Genomic DNA, 25,385 nt, shown 5'->3' with positions numbered 1-25,385 from the left:
TCTTTCTCTGAAATAGGGCCATCATGCTTCATGTCAGAATTTAGCATGTAAGTAAAATTCATAGTGCTTCAAATCTCACTTGAAAATATTTGTGTGGAGAGAACAGAATGACTGATCTTATTATTACTAACAAAATGAGATTTCCTAAAATGGTCATTTCTAGCCTTGAACTAGGAAAATTAGTATTAAGATATTTGTAAAATCCATGACGACCACATCGAGTCCCTGCCCAAGTCAACAATACAGTGCTCCTGTTTAAGAGAGCTACTACGCACTGTAATGTACCAATGTCATATATTTCTCATCAATTTTTACAGTTTCCACTGATTAAATATATCTTGACTCATTACCATCACATCAATTGTCACCAGATGCAAGCATATGTCCTTTAAAGCCTTAACTATCATATAAAAATGGCAGCTTGGTTGTTTAGAAGCCATAATCTGGTCCGAGTTATTCCCAAATTTCCCTAATGCGGTAGCAGTCAATCAGAAAGTGCTATTATCTCTGTACTAATCTGCAGCCAAGGGAGAGAGAAAAAAAAAGTCTTTAATGACACTTTATTTTCTTTGGCTAAGTATTCTATATATTCATGGTAAATAACAGCTTTACCGATACAGGAGAAAAGTGTGTTAGTGGCTAAAAATTTTCCGTATTACTAGAAGATGGAACTTGAGGTCAGCCAGATAAGCAAGGCTCAATGGAAATGTCCACTTAAACATTCAAATGAATGTAAACTGCTACTATGTAAAACTTATGTATGCCAGCAATATCATCATCTATAACAATGAGTACCATGCTTGCATCATGTTATTTCTAGACGCTGTTAGCTCACTCTTTCTTTTCATAAGGGACGATCACTGAATTCCTAGTTACAGAACAGATACCTCAAGTTGTGAATAGAATCAACTCGTAACAAACAAGTCTGAAGACATTGAAAAACCACCTTGCTGTAGAAACAGAAAAAGTATGGTTTGCAAGGAAGAGAAGTGCATTTTATATGTTAACTATCCTATCAGATTGTGTAGACACTGCCTCAACTATTAAAACCTTCTAGTAACTGATAGGTAATTGCTCATTTGCTGACTGTGGTGGTGCAGAGCAGACAGAAGCTGCGAGAAGCCATCCTTCCTTGCCCATGTAGCAAGTACAACTCGCTGCTGCCACAGCACTTAATGCGTGCAGCACTGAGTCATCTTTAATGCACACACGCATTCTCTGCCTTGCTGCTATGTTGCCCATTATAACACAACACAAAACCAGTGCACACTGCATTCCGCCCCTGTGAGGTTTGCATAAGCAGTTCCGAGTGAGACTAAATCTTGTACTGCTCTCATTACAGCAGATAAATATTTCAAAGTTTAGGAATTAAATATTTTATTCTTTGGTATGCTCTCGGCCACTATTATGAGCTTCTCACAGCTTCTTCATTCATGGGAAATCTTTAGGGTTTCCTTTTCTAAATGTAAGACTATTATTTGTTTCCCCAAACAGAAAGAGACCAGAGTTAACAAGTAAGTTCAATAAATCACTTTATATTTGGTGTTACGAACAACAGTACGCTTCTTCATATCAAGAGACTTTTGTATAAGGCATGTATCTTTTATCATTATAAAAGTTTGCTAACAAAAAAAAAATAAATCAAGTAAACATTACAGTTTTAAGTAAACAATGTCTCTCTTTATTTTCATAATAGCACAGATTTTCTCGGCCATACATCTCTTCACTCTACACAGGTATTTCTCACACTAAATTAAGACAACACATCCAGCGAAGAGCATGTCTTGAGCTGTTTGGTTGAAATTTCCCGCAAAGAAACCAAGAAGCTGTTTATACATTTGCCTTAAAAGAAGGAGACTAATTATGTGAACTGACTTATTAATATATGAAGTTCTTTGTCCAATTATTAAAACTACAAAGAGACCGGGGAGCAATTTAAGTGTCTAATGCACCTCAAAATCTCTTTTTTTAAGGTTAATTATAATTCTAAGCAAAGCTACTCTAGATAGGCCCCTTAGGTTTTCGGCAGGTTTAAGTAAAATAATAACAATAACATTACCTCATTGGCCAGCTCCAGGAGCACTGGGGCAGCTCCATTTCTTCCCACTCCATTCAGGTACCTAGACAGACAAAGCCAAGTGGTAATGTAGTGACAAGAAAAGGCCAGCATAGACTTGTCAGCATCCCCTGTGTGTACACGTTTCTCCTGGGCAAATGCCACGCTCAAGTCTAGTTAAAGTACGTTACTGTCATAGGAAAGCATTAAAGGGAAAAGGAAAACAAAAACAACTCACCTCAAAACCACTGGCAACTAACTAACTGAAGTTGGGGGCACGAAGTGTGAGAGCATCGGTCTCCCTTGTTTTCATCTCCTAACATGGGACAAGGAAGCGATTTCAAAAAGAACTGTCCCTAACACCCTGGCTTTATTATACCTCAATCACGTTATGGAAAGGAAATAAGTTTGCTCTTATGGTTTGAAAAAAAGGCATCCATGCACCCATCGCACCTTTTTATTTTGTTTCACAGCCCTGGTTGACACCTTATTAAGAAACAAATGGAACAGACTTGTCATCGGTGGGTCAGCACACCTTGTTAGGCAATACAAGCCATCACATTATCTGCCCTGCATTTCCGTCATAACCTCTATCCCTCCCATTCCCTAACCTAGCTAAAAAAATAACAACAACAACAACAACAACAAAACCTCTCCAAATCCATCCTAGACATGGAAGCCAGAATGATTTTATTTTTAAATAAAACTTTGGATGTGCCATTTTCCCACATTAAATCTCAAGATTAAATTATAATCACTCAAGACCTCTTGTAAATGTCTTCATGATCTGGTTCCCACCTACTGTCCTTGGCCAGCTTCATCTCTAGTCATTGTTCTGCACTCCAGCCTTCACCTGGAGAACTCATAATTCAGCTTACATTTAACTGTCTTCAATCTACCACAAGCTAGGAGTAAGTTAGGTGTCCCAAGGTGCAATCGATGAGCTCCTTGTACATTTCTCCATTACTTAACAGAGCATATTGTATCTGCCTAGTTACTTGTTTACCTCAACCCATTCCCCAGTGTAAGGGTGAAAGCCCAAAGAGAATAGAGGAATTGTATTTTATTCAATTTATTATGCCTAGAACAGTTCTTGGCTTATAATAGGTGATTGCATTATACACATATATTTTTTTCTTCAATAAATGACTGATTTAATAACTTTCAACAGCCATATTGGACAAGAGAAGAGAATTAGGTATGGATATTTTCTCTAGAATATGCCATTTGAGTGAATAAATTAACAATATTTGTTTGATAGTAGAAATCAAACTCAATATATGAGACCTCCCATATAACTAACATAAGAATATACTAAATTATGTTATTTCACAAATATGTTTATGAAGATGTATGATTTTTCTATAAAATAAATGGAATAAAAGCAAATTATTCAAGGTAGGGAGTCTCAGGATCATTAAAACTTCAAAATAAATTTAGTAAGTTCATTTCCCATATATTGGGGACTTTCTTGAAAAAATTATTTAGCAATCTAATTGTGAAATAAGCACTTTCAGAAAAAAAAAAAAAAAAAAAAAAAAAAAGGTAGCAAATGCGGTTTAGAGAAAGGTCTCTGGGAAACAGTTTAGCTCAGAATCTCACACAACTCACAATTTCATTGCACTCACAGGCCTGCTCAAGGAACAACCAAAACAGTTCAGTCAAGTCTGACCAACTAATCCAGTATTCATAACCACCAAACACGCACATTCGTTAAGGGTTCAGATTTCGGGTCAGATTAATTAACCCTACACTGGTATTAGGATATCTTTATAACTTTCTACCTAACATTCACTTATCCCACAAATACTTGTGAGAGATAACTCATGTTGGGCCTATTCCAGGTTCTGAGGAAGCAGCCGGGAACAAAACGTCCATGGTTCCTGCCATCACAGAGATTATATTTCAGTGGAGAGACAAACAATGAGAACACAGAAATAATATAATGTAATAATATAATGTTATATACTACGATAAAATGTAAACTTAGATGGGTTGGTCAGAATGCCCATCTCTAAGGAAGTGACACTTAGGTAGAGGCTCCTAAGAAAGAAAGCAGCAGGCCATGGGAGGAAGTATATTGTCAGCAAGAGAACCCTAAGTGCAAAGTCAGGAATATGCCTGGGGTGTCTGAGGACCAGGAAAGGTTCTAGAGTGACCACAGCAGAGTTTTGAGAGCTGATAGGGAATAATGACAAAGAACAGCTAGACCTCAGACCACTGCCTATGCCAGAGAACTGTTTGGACTCAAAATTATATGTTTTATGTAAAATGTTGCATTAACCATTATCCTGGTAATGACCAATGGAGCATGTCTATTAAGTTTAAAGAAACAGGAGATGGTCAAACAATAACCCACTATATCTGTATAGAAACATGTTCACTCTTTTTTTTTTTTTTTTAACGTTTCTTTATTTTTGAGACAGAGAGAGAGCATGAATAGGGGAGGGGCAGAGAGAGAGGGAGACACAGAATCTGAAACGGGCTCCAGGCTCTGAGCTGTCAGCACAGAGCCCGATGCGGGGCTCGAACTCACGGACCGTGAGATCTTGACCTGAGCCGAAGTTGGACGCTTAACCAACTGAGCCACCCAGGCGCCCCACATGTTCACTCTTAATACAGTGGACATTCCTAATTATGGGCTTAAGCGGCCTAGTTGCCAAGAAACAAAACCCCCAGGGTACTGATGTAACCCGTCTGGGCTCCCTCAACCAGTAAACAGTAAAGGTCTGAAATGGAACCCTATCTGCCAAGGTCTACTGAGATGCCTTCATATGTTGAAAAGAGTGGAGCTGATTCTGACCATATTTATTCTCCAGCCTGTTTCCTAACTCTATCCTGCAGCACTTCAGGAGTACTGGGGAAAAGAAATTAAGTGAAAATTACTTTGAAGTTGTAGTTGTCCTTTCTGGGAACTTTAACTGTCCTCAAGTGACACATTTTATTCAAATGTTTCGATATGCCATCACAGGGGCATGCTAATTACAGAAAACATTCAGTAAGGACATGATCAGAAATTCCTAGTGCTACCCTTCTCTGCATCCCCAAAGTATCTTGTGCAAACGTGCAGTGTAGACTTTTCATACCTTTATAATGGTATGTTTCTCTCTCCACTTAGACAGGAACCTCCTTGAGAGAGACCTACACAAACAGATGCTGAAACTTCATCCAACAGATCCTTAGCAAAGAGCTGCATTATAATTCAGATACAAGGATGGGATTCTGAATACCACATTAAGGTGACCTGGGCCATCTTCCTAATACCTATTTGCAAATTAAAACTACTTTGCACAGAAGTGATGTGTCATCCTCTAGCTTTGCCAGAGGAGGACCAAGAAGTGTTTATCTTGTGGGTGAAACCATCCTCCAAAGATCTTCATAGAAGGTCCACTTTATGTTTCTTTGAGTGTGAAAGATTCATTAGCATCTAAGATTAAAATAACATGTACAGATTTAAAATATTAAAGGCAAAGTTATTTGATCTTTATTATTTTCATAATAATAATTATAGTGGTAGAACTTCAAAAACCTACCAAAATTCTATCCTAAGCTTACGGCTGAGTATCACCTTTGTTGATTCTACCTTTAAAATTTCTGGAGCCCATCTCCACGCATGCAGCTGTTTTCCCACTAAAACAGAGCAGTTGAGGGCAGGCACCATGTCTTATGCACACCTGTATCCTTCATTCCTGGCACAGTAGATGAGACACAGGGAGCGCGAAGTAAATTGTGCTAATTAAATAAAAAAAGTGGTTCAAATTTTCAGAAACTATTTATGTCACGTAATGTCGATAACATATTTGAGCTAGCCTTTTTTCCGTGTAAACAGCTGAATGAAATTCAATTGATCTAATTCTCTAAAGCTCATACAGCTGGCCCTCAAACAGTGTGTGCTGGGAGAAGGGAAAAGAGAGGAGACAACATTTCTGAACCTTGCTACTGATGGGGACTTGCAAATATGACCACTGGTGAATGTGTCTCTGTGAGTGCACACCAAGCCCATGTGCAACAATTTAGATGGAACGAAATAAATTTTGCCAGGTATGTTTTCTGTTTGGAAATAAAATGCCGTTAACACAGGGAGAAAGAACAGAGTTGTTTTCAAAATGAGCACAGAAGCTGTGTCTGCACATACACAACATGAAGAATTGAGGAAATTTCCTCAATAATTCAAAAGCTTGAGAAAATATTTTCGGCTGATATTTGGATACTTTGAATTTTCAGTGAACCATGATGGAATCACACTGTGGATTATTATATGGTTTATAAATACAGACTTCAAATTCTGAATTGAGATCATCTCAACACTAGCAAGAATGCAGAGACACAGAAATTCTCTGACAGTGCTAGTAGGAAGCCATCACAATCTTTGTAGACAGTAATTTGGGAACATAAAATAAAATCCTTATATGCTCATTGTACCAGTAATTACATATATAGAAATCTTAGAAAACTAATCCAAAACGCAAATACTTATGTACCAAAATGTCTACCACGGTATTATTTTTATATTACAACACTGAAAACATATATGTTCAACAGAGTTATAATTCAGTAAATTTCGACACTTTCCTATGATGAGGTAATGCAATCAATAAAATGTTTACAAAAAGCTCTCTACAGAGTAATATTATGTCATAAACATTTTTCTAAGTATAAAATTCAGGATTCACAATAGCATATACAGTATGACCTCATCTATACGAAAATGGATTGACAAAAGGCTAGAATGAAAAATACCACTGTGGTTATCTCTGGCTGCCACAATTATGGACAATCATTCATTCCTTTTGAGACCATCACAAATGTGTTTAATTTCTATAATGTGCGCATATTACTTTTTTCAAAGAAAAGGAATCAAAGAAAGTGTTAACATTGTCAAACTGCTTAAATATGTCTTGATATAACACAATTTGCCTTTATTACAATCAACTGGAAAACAGAAATCTTTTAAGGCCAATTTACCTCAGAGAATACAGGGACATTTAACCATCACATTGACAAGGGGCCTGTATGGTCAATATGTCTGAAAGGTGACAATATAGCCCATCTCCAAGCACAGAGTACAGGGCAGAAAGTCAGGAAGCAGGGGGGTAAAGTAAGAAACTGGTGAGGCTGCTTTCTTATTAGTCTGTCCATTATAGCCCAAATCTCACAGTTTTGTTTCAAAATGTTGTGACTCCTTGAAACAACTGAGATTCTCACGTTTAAATAATTTAAAGAAATACAAATATATTCTCATTATTGCTCACTCAACTGTGCATCACTGAGTAACCATATTTACAGGGAAGACTTTTATTTCTGGCTTGAGTGACTCAGATAATCCAATACAACATGTTCATACTTTGATAATTAAATGTACTTTTAAATGAAGCTAAATGTTAAAAAGCAGCACTTAGAGATCTCAGCAATCATCTAATTAAAATGGCCTTTTACAACAATGAAAATGATCGTCAGAGGACAGCCCCGCAGCCTACTGGTGGATCTCCAAATTTCTAGGGAATGCTCTATTTTCTACTGCTTATGTCAACAAGGCTTTAAAGACTGGACATGTACTTTTATACGATGGCCTAAGACAGTAACTTTTACAAACAAAAATGTACTTTTTGACATGGAAGTAACTGTCCAGTCTTCCTTTGGAGAGTATGGATTCCAACTGGATTCCAAAGCACTTGCTGACTTCATAGCACTTTGGGAGCCATTCTTCAGTTTTTATTGATGATTAAGGTTCTAACGTTAACTGTTGGTGTCACTGAGGAGGGTAAAAGTGTGTATGTAAAAGTGTGTGTATGCGTGCGGTGTGTGTATCTTTAGTGGATGCCACTATTGAAAACTGAACATAACTCTAATATGCGGTATAGGGTGTAATTTTTTAAAAGGATAACTTCAATAACTTTTTAATAAACACTTCTCAGTTCTTAAAAAATGACTTTACAGAAACATGATACCAATACTGAATCTAGATATTCATTTCATTCATAAAATATTTGTGCATAAAATCATTCATCTAAAATTGGTGGTGTCACTCTCACCACAGACATGTTGATCTGTCAATCTTAAGTGTAATACCTTAAGAGCATATTTCAGACAGTTTTCCTTTCCAATATGTCCTTGAAATATTTAAGAAACCAACCAACGATTCTAATGCAATCCATTACCATTTATGGTTGTAAATTATTCAGTCATATCACAAAGACAATAACCTTTTTAGAATCTTTTTAAAAGAGCTATTTTAAAGATTCTGTTTTAGAAGAGAAGTTGAAAACTGTTTGTAATAAACTAGACTGAAATTAAAATATCCCCTGGACACTACGTTGTTGATTTAATATCCAGATTTTCTTTTTAAAATACAAAACCCCATTTAAAATGTGACAGTTGTATATTACACATCGTCATATGTCCTTACTTGACATGTCTTTTTTTAATTCTAAAATGGCAAGCCCACTACCTATGAGTGTGCAACCAAATGCAAATAGAAGTGCAACCAAATTCAATCTTATTCTCGAATATATTTTTTGACTTGCTGATCTAAGCAAGAAATAAAACTTAGTTTGAGAACTTTCACACATATATGTAGATATGTGCGCATTGACGTACGCGTCTATACAAGACACACACTTAGAGCAAGTTTAAAGTAGCCAACTGAGATTTCATAATACTGTAAAGATTTCTTACACACTATACGCACATACACCCAATCAAGACAGTCTCACCATATTCTTCAAACATAGCATTTGAGAAATCACTCAAAGATATACCTGAAGTCTTAAGTAAGACTTATATCACAACGCCTTGGAATGTTATACAGACAATTAATCTAGTAACCTAATTTATTCATAATTATTATTACAATTAATAGGTGCTATGATACCCTCTAGTGGGGCAGGCAGGTCATACCTCTGATAATAACTTTCGATCGCCTCGGAAGTATGATGTTTGGCATGTGTTCTTTTGATATGTTTCTGAAACAAAACAAAAAAGATCTTTATGTTGTGTCACACATCAGGTTCAAGAGCAGAATGACGTATTCCTTCATCCCAATGTCTAGCACATAGGGCCAGCTGAATAATAGTTTGGGGATCTGGGTGGCGGTGGGTCTTTTTGCCTTCTACTCTATGAAGCTATGCATTTTAATCCCTGCTGCTTGGCTGGGATGTCTTCAGACCGTACCACAAGGTACAGTATACATGTAAAAGCCAACGGGGTCACAGTAATTGAATCTAAATAAGTTTGCCTAGGGTTGCAGAGGGCAAAGAAAAACTTGTTCCCTCTTTCAACCTTTGTATTAATTTTCCCTCAATTCAATTCCATCTAAGTCCTCTGCACTCTAGTTTTACAATCCAATTGCCATTTTTAACCAGGAAGAACATTGCTTAAAAACAACTTATTTGAAAACTACAAAAAGTAATTCCATAGAGACTTGCCACTTGACTGACACCTGTCATCTCATGATAAATGACTCCATTTTCTGCCTCTCTTGCCTTCTGCCACTCCAGCAATGGTCATTTATCATCATCTCTGTCAGCAATGGAAAGCGGCACTGACAGTGCAAGTCAGCAAACATTTAGCACATGGAACCACGCAACACAGGGAAATTATTATTGTCAGAATAATAATGGTTTAGCATAATTTATTACAGGTCCACCAAATAAGCAAAGGCTAGATGTTATTAGACAGATGGATGGGTAGGCTTGGCAGGCCTCCACTGAGACGCAGGCGGTGCTCGATGTGGAAAGGAGAACATCCTCCAACCCAATCAGAGAGCTGGCAGTTCAATTACAAAGAAATAAAGGGACATTCATCATTCAATTAGGCACCTGTCAACCCTCACAAAGGAGAAAACTTCTAACCTGGTACTCCTGGGAGAAGATGCTCAGCAGAGTGGCCTGCGATTGACTGGAACAAATAAAAGAAGGACAAAGTTAATTACTGGAGTGCACGGCAAAGAAACAAAAGAGAAAGGAGCTTCAAAGGTAGGCCTGCTGCCCTGTAATCTAACAGAACATGAAAACAAGTGTGGAAAAGTTGTTCCAGATGAACACCTCAAACAAAGGCTTCCTGCTGCTAGGTCAAGGAGAGAGAAAAAGGGAAAGGGAAAAATATGGATGGCCTCACAGCAAACTATCATACAATTTAGATGTTTTTTAACTTTAGAATGATTATGAATCCTATCTGCAGCACGTAGCTATGTCAAAGGAGACCAAAAGGAGGCAAGGTGTATTTCCATCAGTAAATGGTAAGGGTGAAACCCCATAAACAGTGCAGAATGTGCAGTTCACACACTGGCAACATCCTAAATTTATTTTGTTAGTGGACACGTATCCTCTTCCGCAGCTATCTTGGAGTCAGGGGAACAAACTTTAGTCTTCCCCGGAAGTAGCACTGAGAAACCACCGGAACATTATTACAGACACTAGCAGGGCTGAAAACAGAGGTCTGCACAGCAGAAAGCCGAGGTCGTTGGAGTCCGTCATTCCCAAAGACTGCCATAAGCCTTATTCATCTAAGACTCCACACAATGTCAAAGACTTGGCAGTGAAGCAACCTGGAAAACATTCTTCCCAAGTGGGAATTTTCCTCTCACAATTGTTAACATTGAGAAATGGAACAGAATTTTTTTTTTCCCTAAAAAGCAATCAATATCCTACTGCTACTCTTTGATTGCCCTCTGTAGATAGATCTACCTTATCATATCTTGAGAACAATTAATTATTTCTGATATATTTTCCTACTAAATGCTATCTGAACAAATTACAGTGTTAATAATTCGACTTTTATAGTACACCAAAGCACTATGAATAATTAAAAATTTTCTATGCATGAATGAAACCTCTTAAGCTCATCACAGGTAATTTGGAGAGTGTGAAATAACAATGACACCATATTTCTTTACTTGCTGCCACAGTGTTGTCGTCTTCTGTATACCAACATAGATTTGGCTTCTAACTACTTTTCATTCTTATCAGATTACCAAGAAAAAAAAAAACAAAAACAAAAACAAAACCACTATAAACATTCATCAAGGAAAACTGATAGTTACTAAAGACCCGTTTCAATAACTCAAAAGCCCTAAGTAATGATTGAATAAAATTATAAACTCATTATAATCCAATTTTTTTCATTTTCCCCTTAAAACTAGAAACCGTTCTTTGAAAGAGACAATTCTAACATCTTCCTATTATTCCTGGCTTGCGTGAACTTCATAGGAAATCACATGCCCCAGGTAGGGTTTCTGACAACCAACTTCTGAAAAAAAAAAAAAAAAAAGGCAAAATTAAGCCCATATCTTTATAAGCTACTGAATAAGTCAATATGTTAGATATTTATGTGCAATAAATACACATCTCCTCATTATACTGCAAAATATATTTAGGTTAGCCATTTAATGATAAACAAAATATTAGTCTCTAAGTATCAGAAAATAATGATGGAAATAAATGTGCTTGTATAGGCAAGTTGGGGACCAATGAGCAATGACCAATGACTAATGAGGAGGAAACAAAACTGTGAATAAAACAAAAGTGTACGTGTGGACACCAAAAATGGGAAGGTTAAGAGACAGCTGGAGAAATAAACCCAGGAATAAAGACTTCAGCGTGATAAGATGCTCAGGAGTTGAGGGTACTGTAAAAATGGAGGATGAGATCATGTCTTTATCCAGGAAACTACCTTTAAAACTGCTTAGAATTCAATTCAGCTGAAGCTGTGGACACAGCCTATGGAGTAACCCATTTTCTCAATGGCCAGAGGGGTTAGAGAAAAGATTCCAGGAAGAGGTAAAAACTGGTCTCGACATAGAGTAAATGATCTACTTAACATAGTAACAAAGACAGACAGACCTGGGTCCAAAATGCTTTGGGTTTGGGTGACAAGACAAAGCTGTATAGGGCTGAATGTCATTTGCTGGGTTTTTGCCAATCAGACTATGTGTTTGTTCCTCGATGTGCTAAGTTTATAGAAGAGTGTTCTGAACAAGCCTCACACCTTAAAGAGCAGGAAAGTATTACTGCGACGAGACATTGATTGACTCCAGTGTATATTACTTGTTACTTTCCTCCAGAGAGTTAATTCTGATATACCAAAGGGAAAGAGGCAAGTGGAGAGAGCCATCACAGTCTTCAGGGGTACAGCCACGAAGGGCTTCCCACATCTGCCCTTCTCCCACTGCAACCTCCCAGTGTTTGATTTGACTGGCTAAGAGGGCAGGAGTTTTGGAATAAATTCAACAATCAGTAGGTTCACAAGGAATATGGCTTTTAACCAAAGAAGAGGGGAGAAAAAGACAATATATAACTAAAAAGTCTATCTTGAATACCACAATCAGTCAGCAGTATTCACTGAGCATCTTATAATGTCCCACGGTCATGCATAAGGAGAAATATGCCATCAAAAATTTAAAAAAAAAATTAAAGGAAACATTAAGTAATTGACTTACAGACTTTCAACATGTACATGCAAAAAAAAAAAAAAAACAAACACAAAAGGCAAAAATTAGAACACTGTCAAGTACCAACATATTTTTTAGGGATCTAGTGAAGCAAATCACACTCTGAATCTCACATATTTCAAGACTACATTGGCTTTGGAGCCTATATGCGTCACTAGCGTATACGTGTTTTAAATTTACATGTTCAAAAATACAGTCACTTATTTTGTACAAATGCCCAAGATATATTATTTAAAACCTCTTCAAAACTCAGTTTTGTCTTTTTTCCCATGCTGCCCTCCCAGATTAAGCACCTCACCCTGCAGCTGTCTGGGAAAAGAAGAGCAAGCCGGTGGACCCCTAGACTGGCTATGTAAAATGTTGCCCGAGTCACGTGTAAGTGTCTGCATGAGCAGTAGCAGTCATGTTGCAGCAGCGGGGAATAAGCACGAGGTCAGAGCCGAAACAATGAGCATCAGCAGAGACTATGGAAAAAGCCCAGGTCCTTGAGAACACTGTTGAGCTGCTAAGCAACCATGAATTACACTGAGCACCCTCCATACTTCTTCTGAGTAATAGTATATGCCTTTTTTTTTAAACCTTCAAAAAGAAGAAACAAACCCACCCAGGTGTCTATGTGCCCTGGAAGAAGGAGCCATAATGGAGGGAGAATGAGAAAGGGTGCTCCATCATGACGGTACGTGCATGGGGTGCAATACGTGGAAAGAGTTCTAATTCTCTTAACTGGTAGGTACTATATTTGGCTTCCTTAACATTGTCCCTCTGCTTGTCATTGTGTCACCAAGTTGATGTGCCCAGAGATCATAAATTGGGGGGCAGGGGGGTGTATATGATTTTTCCATATAGACTTTAAATACTGATGGGGTACTACGTACCCTCATTTTATGTTGCATTCAGGACTCTTCAAATGCCAGGTATACGACAAGGCAATATACCAGCTCCCCATTCAAAATTTAACTTAACATGTCCACAAATCCATCCAGCTAAGATATTCAGTAACCTGAAGGATACTAGAGAAAATGAACATCAGAGGATTCCATGAGTGCTGCAGAGACTAAGAGCAGAGCTGAGCACAGACTTTGTGGCAATGCAACTTTCATACAAGGAGGAAGTCCTCAAGTTCCCAGGTGGAGACTTAAAAAAACAGAATCTTAACGAAGAAGATACCACACATTTTATGTTCCTCCTCTTCTCAAATACCCAACCTCTGAAAAAAAGACCATAAAAAAGTAAGTACCATTACTTAATTTTCAAGTTCCTTTTGCTACAGAATCTGGGAAGCTTAAATGTCTACACCCTACTGAGCTCAAAATTCTCTGAGCAAAATAAATATTATTTCTGGGACTCAGAAAGCAGTAAACCAATTAAAGGGACATGAAGCAGGATACTCCTGCAAACCAAGAGACTTGGAGACCTCCCAGTTACAAGCTGCAGCCTCTCTAAGTCTGTGAAAGAGCGCAATGGAACACTGGCTCTACGTGGTTAATGATGCAGAGTACTGGTCAGGGAAGGTCTTCTATGAAAGCAATGCATCCACCCTCCCTCGCTCCCACCTTCCTACACACCTACGCACAAATCTGAAATGGAGAGCCTCCCCAACCCCACCACCCCCCGCCGCTATGAAATCAAAATGAAACTGCCTTTCCAACACTTCCCAGAAATCAGTTCTACAAGGCAGGTATACAAGTACCCCCATTTGAGCATTTATATGATATCACATTACACTCCAGACAACCTGCGAGGTATAGGCATTGTTGCTTTTTTCATAGAAAATTGAAGCCATGGGATGTCAAGCATTTTGACCAAATTCCATGGCCTCAGACAATATTCCCTTTTTTAAAAAAATCAAACTGCAGTGTTCCTTTTACCAGCTACATAAAAATGCTGTTCTTTTTTGTGTTGAAATATAAAAGAACTATTGAATTCAGGAAACAGTCTAGGATTAAAAAATTGTTGGGTAATTTCCATTATTCTCCCTGCAGCTAAGGTATGTTTTGTTAATAACCACACCATTGCCTGAAGTGTCTCTATGTGAATGCATACATGTCTTTTGCTCAAAATGTTATTTACTGCATACAAAGCAGCTTTAAATCCTTCCTTGAACAACACAGTATAAATAACCCAATCAGTCTTCTCTATAGAGGACAACACCCTCTACAAGTGCTAATTTTATTAAATAATATTTAATGAAGAGTTTCTTGGTTATAAAATAGTATGCATTCTATGTAAAATGCAGAGATGTCCATTGTTAGCATTCTGACATGAATCTTTCCTGTGTTTTTACTCTGTGTCTGCTCTGTGTGTGTCTGTGTCTAGACACACACATTTTAAAAATTATGTGTTTTGAACATATCTTGTAAAATACCTTCATTATGTAAGATATTAACATTTATATTTGCTATTAATATTTCTCTTTTTGAACTATTTTTATTGTGAACAAGACACATTTCTAAAAAAAACATGAAACAGTGGGTTAGTATATAAAAAACAAAAACATACAGAGCCACTAGGTCAACAGATAGAACACTGCTAGCACCCCCAAAAACACCCTATTCAATCACCAACCTTTCCCTCTCACAAATGAACCCGATCTTTCTGTTAATCTCTTTCCTGCTTTTCTTTGTAGTCTTACCATCCAAATATGTATCACTAAGCTGTACAGGTTAGCTTTGCCTTGTGCTAACTTTACATTAATGGAACCACAGTGTGTTCTTCTGTATCTGGCTTCTTTCATGCAACAGTATGTCTGTGAAAGTCATCCAGTTATTTTCAGGGCAGTTAAATTGTTTTCACTGTTATACAGTGTATTCTATTGTATAAGTGTATACCACATTCGTCTCTTCTATTGTTCATGGACATCTGAACTGGTTCCAGTCTTTTGCTAATGAAAATAAGGCTGCAGTAAACAATCTTGCCCATCTTTATGTGAAAAAGTGCTCGCGTTTCTAATGAGTATATATATATATATATATATATATTCACTTATATATATATATTCACTTATATATATATATTCACTTATATATATAGAGAGAGAGAGAGAGAGAAGTGAAATTCTGAGTCATCTGACATACACATTTCTTGCTTCCATAGATAACTATCAAACAGTATTTCCAAGTGTTCATGACAATTTTAAAGTCCCACCAGCATTAAAGGACAGTCCCCATTGCTGAGCATGCTTGTCACACTTTCTTTCAATCCATAGCTTTTCTTTTCATTTTCTTTATGAAAAGAAGTGCAGAAGCCTTTAATTTTGATGAAATTCAATTTATCAATTCTTTGACTATTCACACTTTCTATATGTCTTTTCTAAGAAATCTTTGCCTACCTATAGTCATGAAGATATTTTCATACATTTTCTTTTAGAAGCCTAATAATGTTAGCTTTTACATTTAGGTCTATGGTCTATCTTAAATCTGTACATTAAGACAGGAATTGCAGTTTGTTTTTGTTCTTTTCGTAAAAATATCTAATTGACCACATACCATGTGCCCACCAAATTATCACTATTGCCTTTGAGGAAACCAAGTATCTGAGGGTCTATTTTGGGACTTTCTAATCTTTTCCAGTAATTTATACATTTACCTTTACACAGATACCACATTGCAGCTAAGCCATTTAAATTTAATGTAATTGCTGATATATCTAGGATTAAGTTGATCTTACTGTCTTACCCACCATACACTCTCTCTCTCTCCTTTCTTAGTTTTCATTGGTTTAATACTTACTCTTCACTATTTGAACACCAGCAACTTGGAAGTTGTACATTCTTTATAAGTTATACTATTTTTTTACTGATTATCCTACATAATCATATGCCTCCTCAAATGATCAAAATTTATTATTAATTAGTGATGAACTGCTGCCTGGAAAATACAGAAACTTTATGATACTATCTATAGTTCTCCTCTCCTGTAATATAAGATAGTATGGGCATTGTTTTAATTCTGCATATATCTTAAAATCACTGCTATTGTTTTATACAGTCTCTGTTTATTCAGATATACCAACATGTAAACCATTTCACTGCCCTTCATTTCTTTCTTCTCCATTCTTCCTTCTGGAGTAACTTTTGTTTAATAAATCCATCAGTACAGATGTGTAGGTGATACCAAATTTTGGCTCTCTCAATGATAAATGTAACTTATTTCTCTATCTGGTTTCAAGAGTTTTTAAAAAACCTTTAGTTTTTAGGATTTTTAATTACAGTATTTTGTAAACTCCTGCTAAGAATCTGTTGAACTTCTTATATGTGGCTGGATATCATTCATCATTTGGGGAATATTCTTAACTGTTATTTCTTCAAACATTGCTTTAGCAATCTCCTCCTCCTGAGACTACAAATACGTGTACTGAGCCACCTTACTACATCCTCCAACTCTTACTCTCTCTTCATATGTTCCACCTTTCTGTTATTCTTTGCTGTCCTATGTTACATTCTGGGTATTTTCTTCTGTTCTATCTTCCAGTTCATTAAGTCTCTCTTCAATAATGTCTAATTTGCTGTTAAATCCATCCAAATTTGGTTTGTGTTATTTTCCACTTGTAGATTTTCTATTTGATTATTTTCCAAGTAAGTCCCTTGTAATATGCTTCAATCTTCTTAACTCCTTCAGTAAAGTCCAATTATAAAAATGCTATTTAGTATTACAGTAAGTAGAGACCCTGTGAGTCTATTTCTACAGCTTCCACTAGCTTTCATTCATGTTGTCATGTCTACTTATGTGACTGAATATCTCTCACTATATGTCATTCTACTTGAAAAACTGGTTTATAAATAATTTGAATACTAAAATAATGTTATCTTTCTCCAGAGATAATTCTGATTTGATTCTGGGAGCAAAAGAAGTCTAGGATCAGCTTAGTCCAATTTCAGGCAATAATTTTGGGGGCCAAGGAGGTGAACCTCAAAATGACATGTAGATGTTTTACTTTCAGTTCACATTTACTCCTAGGGTATAGCTCTTTAGGGTCCCATCTTGAAGTTTGGGACATTTAGAGTAGCTCCCACCTTGGTGGCCCCTGCTCCTTAAACCTTGTCTTTTAGCCCTACAAAACTATTAAAAGTTCTGCTCAGGACTTGACTACATCTCATGAAAAAAAAAACCATTAAATTAGAATTCAATGATTAAATAGTTCCCTAAAAGCCCTTATTTTCAGAAATTTAAAAAAATGCATTTCAAACTAACTCATAAAGAAGAAATCATGATGGAAATAACAAAAATACATCCAATTAAGCAATGACGGTGGTACATACCAACAGCTGTAGGAAATCTATTTCAAAGATTAGATATTAGTGTGAAAAGAGAAAGGAACTGATTTTATTCTAGGAGATTCTAGCTAACTGGAGATCTTAGCAAATAAATTAACATTGGAAAATATAAAAGAGAATCAAGAAAGAAGAATCAAGAGTACCTTAGCAGCTCAGTCAGTAAAGCACCCAACTCGATTTCAGCTCAGGTTATGATCTCACAGTTCTTGAGTCAGAGCCCCACATCTGCAGGTGTTAGCACAGAGCCTGGTTGGGATATTCTCTCTCTTTCCCTCTCTCTGCCCCTCCCCCACTCATCCACTCATTCTCTCTCCCTCTCTCTCAAAATAAATAAACTTAAAAAAAAAAGAAGAATCCAAGAGGAGTTGGATAAACTGACCTTTAAGATTCCTTCCTGCTCTAAGTCCTGCCCTATTCCAAATGTTCTGATTTAGTTAAAATCTTAACTATCTAGACTTATTTCCTTTCTAATTTATTTAGGTATTAATTTTTTAGAATAAGCCATAACATAAATCAGATAAAGAATAAAAAGCCTGGGTGAGAAACACTCACTTTCTCTTGCAAGACCAACTGTCTGGTCATTTTTCTTTAAAGCAATCCCAATAACTTCAACACAATATATAAGTAATAGATACATTTGTAAGAAGTGTTTATTAATTCTTCCTACAATTATTTCCTCTGATTTTTTTCCTTATTTAATAAATCAGATTAAGCTACATGATAAGAAATGCTCAAATTAGGTCTGTGCTAATTTTATTATGATTGCAGAGACAGAATAGGTAATGATAGATGAATAACAATAGCTGTATATAGACATTTATAATCTTTCTTTTGTTGGTTAAAATTCAACTTACTTCCAACTCTGTATCTTCCACCATGTTCTTCATTTACTTCCAAGTATGCTCTGTCTTCGTGAGCCACACCTGCCTATGTTTCAAACTACTGTCCATCGCTGTTTCTCTTCATGACTTAATGACTTTACCTAGGAGGACTTTGGTTCCATAAATTCTATTCAGCCTCCACTCCACAGCAATCTCACTTCTGACTTCACTTTTTAGCAGAAGCAAAGGTCTGCTTTTTTTAAATATAATTTATTGTCAAGTTGGCTAACATACAGTGTTTCAAGTATGCTTTTGGTTTTTGGGGTATGTCCACCCCAATGTGTCTATTTCTTATCCTAACTGACCTCATGACAACATTTTGCACTTACTATTATCCTTCTTTTCTTTAAAAAAAAAAACTTTCCTCCTATGAATTCCAGGGTACTGTTTTCTAATGATTTTCCTTCTACCCTGCTAAACACCCATCTTTCTCTCTCCCACAGGCTGCACATCCTCTTTCCTGTGGTTTCCCAGAATGTCTCTTCAACCCTCTTCTCTTTCACCCTACATGCTCATCCTGGTGATGGCACATCCTGCTGTGTTCCCATAACCACTTCTGTAACTCCCAAATATGTTTTTTCTGTCCTCCATCTCTCCACAGACTTGGTCTCCATTTTATTGCTACTTATGGCATATTTCACCTGTTTGGTTACAAGTATTCTAAAATCAAATTTACCACCACCCCCTCTCTCCCAGAAATGAAGTTCAGCCCCAACCTCTCTTAAACGAATTATTTCTATAAACAGACGCCTGAGTTAGAAACCTCTGGGTCACTCTTGATTCTTCCCTCTCCCACACACCTCATCTATCAAGTCACCAAGCCTTGTTGATTCTACCCCTGAAAGTTGTTCATATTTACTCATTTGCTAAATAGCTTCCTGATTCACTCACTTCCCTTGCTTCCAGTCTCTATACCCTTTAATCCAACCTCCAATTGACCAACCAAGCTCCTAAAATACACATCTAATTACATTACCTTTTGGGCCTGAAAATCCCAGGAGGTTTCAACTACCTATAGAATGAAGTTTGAGACACCTGGGTGGCTTAGTCGGTTAAGCATCTGACTTCGGCTCAGGTCATGATCTCACAGCTCTTGAGTTCAAGCCCCACATCAGGCTCTGTGCTGACAACTCGGGAGCCTGGAGCCTGCTTCGGATTCTGTGTCTTCTTCTCTCTCTTTCCCATCCCCCCACACCCTGCTCACACACTCTTTCTCTCTCTCTCCCTCTCTCTCAAAAATAAAATAAAAACATTAAAACAAAGAATGAAGTTTAAACTCTTCAGCAGAGCACTCAAAGCCTTTCTCAATCTGACTTTGGACCACTTTTTTCTAGCTTCTCACACTCCCATCTTCAAACCCCTAAGCACCCCTAATCTCACCACATCATTATAAATCACCATGTTCTTTCTGGAGTCTAGAATGTTCTTCTCTTTATTCTACTTGGGAAAACTTTTACTCTTTCTAGTAATAAGTGGGCTCAGGATACTCCCATAGAACATGCAAGTATTATTAAATCAAGTTATTTTAGTGAAAGGAGTATCTCAAGAGATGAGATATCATAGGATTTCTAACCCAACCCTCTCATTTTAGAAACAACAAAAGTAAAGGTAATGGAGACGAAATGATTTGGCCAATGTTACAGAAAGCATTATCATATAAATCAAGGAAAAAATAAGTTGTGCTACAAGCAGGGCTTAATGGAGTAACACTTTATGTTAACAGGTGGGAATATCACATAGTTTTGTTATTTCAGTAATCATAACGTATCTATTAACAATGTGTATAAACTAAACCATAAATACAAACAAAAACAGATACTATGCTAGAACATATGTTGTATCACCAGGAGATCCCAAACCCACAAAGTCCCCACTTCTCATCACCAAACGATGTGATGAACAGGAGATCAAAATTATTAATTTTTTTCTCTATGACAGTTCTTTTTTTTCTAGTACAAATGCAAATTTTAAATGTGACGCTACAATAATGAAAGTGTTTTTCCAGGTAATGTGTCATTTCCCCTGATTCAAGACCATTTTTTAGTCCTTCAGAATACTAGTTTTCTCTTACATATTTCTGATAGATATCTTTGTGTTTTCCATAATTATTTTTTAAACAATGGGGAACATCAAAAGCTGTACTATCAAGGGAGTACCAATAGGAACAATCATTTTCATTCTGGAAGTGCTTAAAATCAAATTGTGAAAATCACTTGATATTTCTAAGTCTCAGTTTTACCATCTACACAGACTTATGACTTTTGAACTCATTTTCATCTCAAAAGTTCTATGATTTTTATCAATTCTGCAACTTCAAGGTTTAAATTTGTTAATTTTCTCTCTGCTTACAGCTCTAAAACTTTTAAGTATAGTTTGTCAAAAATCTGTGCCTTAATCCTAATAATAATGACCTGTAATCATGTTGACACTGGACATTTCTTTGTGGGCCTAACATAACAGGTCTATTCTAGGTCAATAGCTAGAGTGATTAAATTGTTTATTAAGACTTCTAAGCATTTAAAGTAATCAGACCACAGGGTGAGAACATGAAGGAAAGTAATTAACTCCTTTCATTCACCTGTGATTATAAGGTACCAAGTCCCCCAGCAGAGGTTAAATAATCACCTCCTGGGTCTAATGCCAAAACTATTTTACTGCTGAAATCCCAGTCTCTCCCAAATTACCTTATTTTTTTGATACAAGACTGAAGACAGATGTTTAATAAAAGAGACACCAGAAGCTTACCTTAAAAGTTGATTTTAAAAAATTTATTTTTTGCATATAAAAATATATGCGTATGTAATAATATTCAAACTCACAATTATTCAAGTATTGAAAGAGTTTTGTGGGGGTGTGTTTTGTTTTTGGAGAAGGTCTCTGGCTTGAACTAAATAATCCCAGGAAAAGAGACAAGTAGGCCATGAGAAACTAAAAAGGCCCACACCTCAAATTGAATACAGTTTCAAACTGAATGATTGGTTTGGGTCTCAAGATTTTTATCATGGTGGCTGATGCTGAGGAAAATACAGGTAACGCTTACATTTAAAATGAGTTTAGTTTCAGAAGGGTATTTGTCAAAAGGGTTTAAGACACAAAATGAGATACCAAAAAACCATAGTACCAATTTTTATTACAGTGACAAAATCACTTCTCTAGCAAACAACACTCAGCATAATTCAATAGGCCATCTATGATATTATTACCTTGAACGGGATGAGGCAACTGTCACCACTAACTGATAATTGCGATCTTTCTACACACTGTGTCATTTTGCCTTTTCTTTTGCAAAAGACTTAGGCCTAAAATAACACCAAATAACAATGTTGATTTTTCCTCAGTAATATCCAGTGCTAAAAAGATTACTGATTGTGATCCACTTCAGACAGTTTTCTTAAAACAGCTGCTTATCAAAGCCAAATAAATTAACTTCACTTTCTCAAGTATTTAAAATAAAAATTTACCCAGTCATTCTGCCAACTCTTGTTGTAAATGAATGAATGAACATCTTCAGGCTAATCTAATTCTGTGACCTCAAGCACAATTGCTTTAGCAACCTTTCCACAGAGTAAAAAAATTTAGAAATATTGTTTAAAACCATTTAAAAATTTTCTTATTCTTCTGTACAAAAGTATGCGTTCTATACCCCTAATCTTTCTTAATTTAATAGGTCAGAGATCTTATATAAAATTAGTAAAAATGACTGGCCAAATTCACTTTATAGTTGTTATAATTTATAAAAATCACACTATCATCTTTACTTTTTTCCTAAATATTATCATATTAACATAATGGTATTAATAATTTCATACTCCTTCCCAGTGTTTTATTCCCTACTCCCAACCTCCAGTTACCAAACTGATGCTTTTCATTTAAGATTTCAACAAAGATTTTAAAATTTTAACAAAGAAATGCAGGAATCCACACTGAAGTAACTTCCTGAAAACTTAGTGCTTTACATAGCTTCAGTTGTGATCTTATGAGGTCAAGCAAACTATTTGAAGCTTCAGATGCTATATTTTCCCTACTACATTAGTTTGGGGGAAAAAAATGTAGATTCTCAATCTTCTCTAAAAACCTCCTCATCATCATGATATGGACTATAATTAGTCCACAACCACCCCACTTTAATAATAAATGCTTAGAATATTAAAACAACAAATGGAATGCCTTAAAATACATTAAGCTCTTCTCTTATTAAACACAAAATATTAACTCTTAACCACAAGCCTTTTACTCTTAACTCACAAGCAAATCCTTTTGGCAGTTAATCTCAGCACTTAATGTCATTCACTCCAATAAACCCAATTTTAAATGGCTGTAAATGCCTTCCCTACTTCTCTGTGTCTTCAGAGAAACCAGAGGATGAGCAGAGATGGAGTTCAGTCACAAAGACTATGCACAACACGATTATGCTTCTTATACACTAACTTCTTAAAGAATATTCTATCTAGAACTTTTTCGCATTTCTGTTGAACTCCATCCGTTTAATGAAAGAGTAGAAACTCAACAAATACCTACTATCTTGGTGATCGTGTGATAATGATGACAAAGATAGCAATGATGGTGAAGAGCTTCTTAGGTATCAAGCTCTGTTTTATTTCATTTCTATCACTATAATAATAGACGTAGTAGTAGTATTTTAGACACTGAAGGGTAGGGGTGAAGTATCTTAATCAAATCAATAAAGTCAGCATGTGAACATATGCTCTTCATATGGCATCCAAGAGATAAAATTACCTTCAAGAACCAGTACTCTAGTATCACATGATTCTTAGTTAAAAATAATCTACTTAATCTAGCTTCAACAACAACAAAAATGGATCCTGCATCAAAAGCTTCCAGCTTTTCACCATTAAGTTCAACTCCACAGATCTGAATTCATCACCCAGGAAAGTTAATGTGCAACCAGTAGTGACTAAAAATGAATATCTCTTTAGCTATAATTTGAAGTGAAAAAAATTACATGTAAAGTTATATTTATATTATATTTATAATTATAACTTTAAGTAAGCATATGTTCAGGGTCTCTAAAAGAAGACATAATTGTATAAAATGTGTAAGAGTTTGGGATTACAGATAATTTCTTTATTCTTTTTTTATGCTTTTTTTAACGGTTTTAATCTTATTTATATAAGAAAAAAAATTCAGAGAGGAGGGGCGCCTGGGTAGCTCAGTTGGTAAAGCATCCGACTCTTGGTTTCGGCTCAGGTCATGATCTCGTGGTTTCACGGGTTGGAGTCCCACGTCGGGCTCTGCGCTGGCAGCACGGAGTCTGCTTGGGATTCTCTCTCTCCCTCTCTTTCTCTGCTCCTCCCCCATCCGAGCTCTCTCTCAAAATAAATAAGCTTAAAAGTTTTTCTTTTATTACTTTTTTTAATGTTTATTTATTTTTGAGACAGAGAGAGACAGAGCATGAACGGGGGAGGGTCAGAGAGAGAGGGAGACACAGAATCTGAAGCAGGCTCCAGGCTCTGAGCTGTCAGCACAGAGCCCGACGCGGGGCTCGAACTCACGGACGTGAGATCATGACCTGAGCGGAAGTCAGACGCTTAACCGACTGAGCCACCCAGGCGCCCCAAGTTTTTTTTTTTTTAATTCAGAGAGGAAAATATACCTTTTCTTGATATATATGTAATATCTTAAAAATATGACAGGGTTTCATGTATGTTCCCCAAAAATATCATCCAACCAAAAAACACAATAGCAGATGCCCCCTATGCTACAGAATTGCCATTTATGTTGTATTAGAGTCTCCCCAAATTTGGATGTGCCCAGTGCATAAGCAGCTACAAAAATTTGTGTATCCCAATATTTAGAAAAGCTGCATTTGGATATAAGAAGCTTTTTTTTTTTTTTTTTTTTCCTCTTCTCAGCATCAGAATGACCCCCAGCGGCTTGCACTCCCTTCCCAAATCGGAGGAAACCAGAAAGACTGGCTTCCCTGACAGAAATGCTGAGGTAATTCAAGACAGCATCCACCTGGGGAAGAAGCTGTACCTTCTAGAAGCACCAGGCTCTACCTGGTTCCTCCTAGAGCTACTTGACCTGACGTCTGTCCACCCACAACTTCCACACCAACCTTAACCTCACAGAGAAGAAATGTTGAGTAGCTTTGGCCAGACCCTCCAGCGCCTGAGGTTAAGTCCCATTTGCTGTTACACTGGCTCTTATTTCTCCAGACTCGACCCACAGACCACTGAGGTAAAATATGTTTCCCAGAATTTTTGTGTAATGGGGATCTTGTCTTTCCAAACTTCTCTAGTGTTACAGTTACTTGAGAATTTGCTCTTGACAGGACCTTATGTCCCAACCCAGTGCCAGCCTGGCTGCTGGGCCCCGCTCCTTAGGACAGAACTCCCTACAAGTGCTTCTCTCTACACAACACCTGCTCTGTTTGCTCCCAACCTTTTCTAGAGCAGTTAAAGGGGGAGTGAGCATCTATAGGCAGGTCCAATCGTCCATACCCATCCACAAGCCTACTCTAGTCCCCTGAAGAAAACTGGATCATGCCCAGCTTTGCCCTATTGTGACAGTAAAAATGCTGAAAAGTCCATCTGAATATATACCCTTTCAGTTCTAAGATACACATATCAGGGAACATATACTGAAATCTACTTTTAAGTGTAATCACCCTGAAGAGGATCAAATACAGGTGATGCTATGAAGAAACAAACACCTTACTTTCAAAAGTTTTTGTCTTCAAGTTTCCCACACATAAAATTCTAACCA

General features: G+C 36.7%; 1 protein-coding gene across 3 annotated transcripts in view; it reads right to left on the bottom strand.

Annotated features, from left to right (window-relative positions):
• CDIN1 (CDAN1 interacting nuclease 1) overlaps positions 1-25,385 on the bottom strand; it is a 274,081-nt gene that overhangs the window by 214,420 nt on the left and 34,276 nt on the right. For all 3 annotated transcript variants that reach the window (XM_049613299.1, XM_049613298.1, XM_049613297.1), the window contains exons 2-4: positions 9,907-9,952; positions 8,954-9,018; positions 2,060-2,120 (exon numbers count right to left, since the gene is read on the bottom strand). In XM_049613299.1, the coding sequence (XP_049469256.1) occupies positions 2,060-2,120; positions 8,954-9,018; positions 9,907-9,952 (172 nt within the window). The remainder of the gene's footprint in view (positions 1-2,059; positions 2,121-8,953; positions 9,019-9,906; positions 9,953-25,385) is intronic.

Source organism: Panthera uncia, assembly GCF_023721935.1.
Source record: "Panthera uncia isolate 11264 chromosome B3 unlocalized genomic scaffold, Puncia_PCG_1.0 HiC_scaffold_1, whole genome shotgun sequence".
NCBI classification, from domain to species: Eukaryota; Metazoa; Chordata; class Mammalia; order Carnivora; family Felidae; genus Panthera; species Panthera uncia.
Note: the sequence above shows the minus strand (reverse complement) of the source record. Positions and strands in the feature narration are given on the sequence as shown.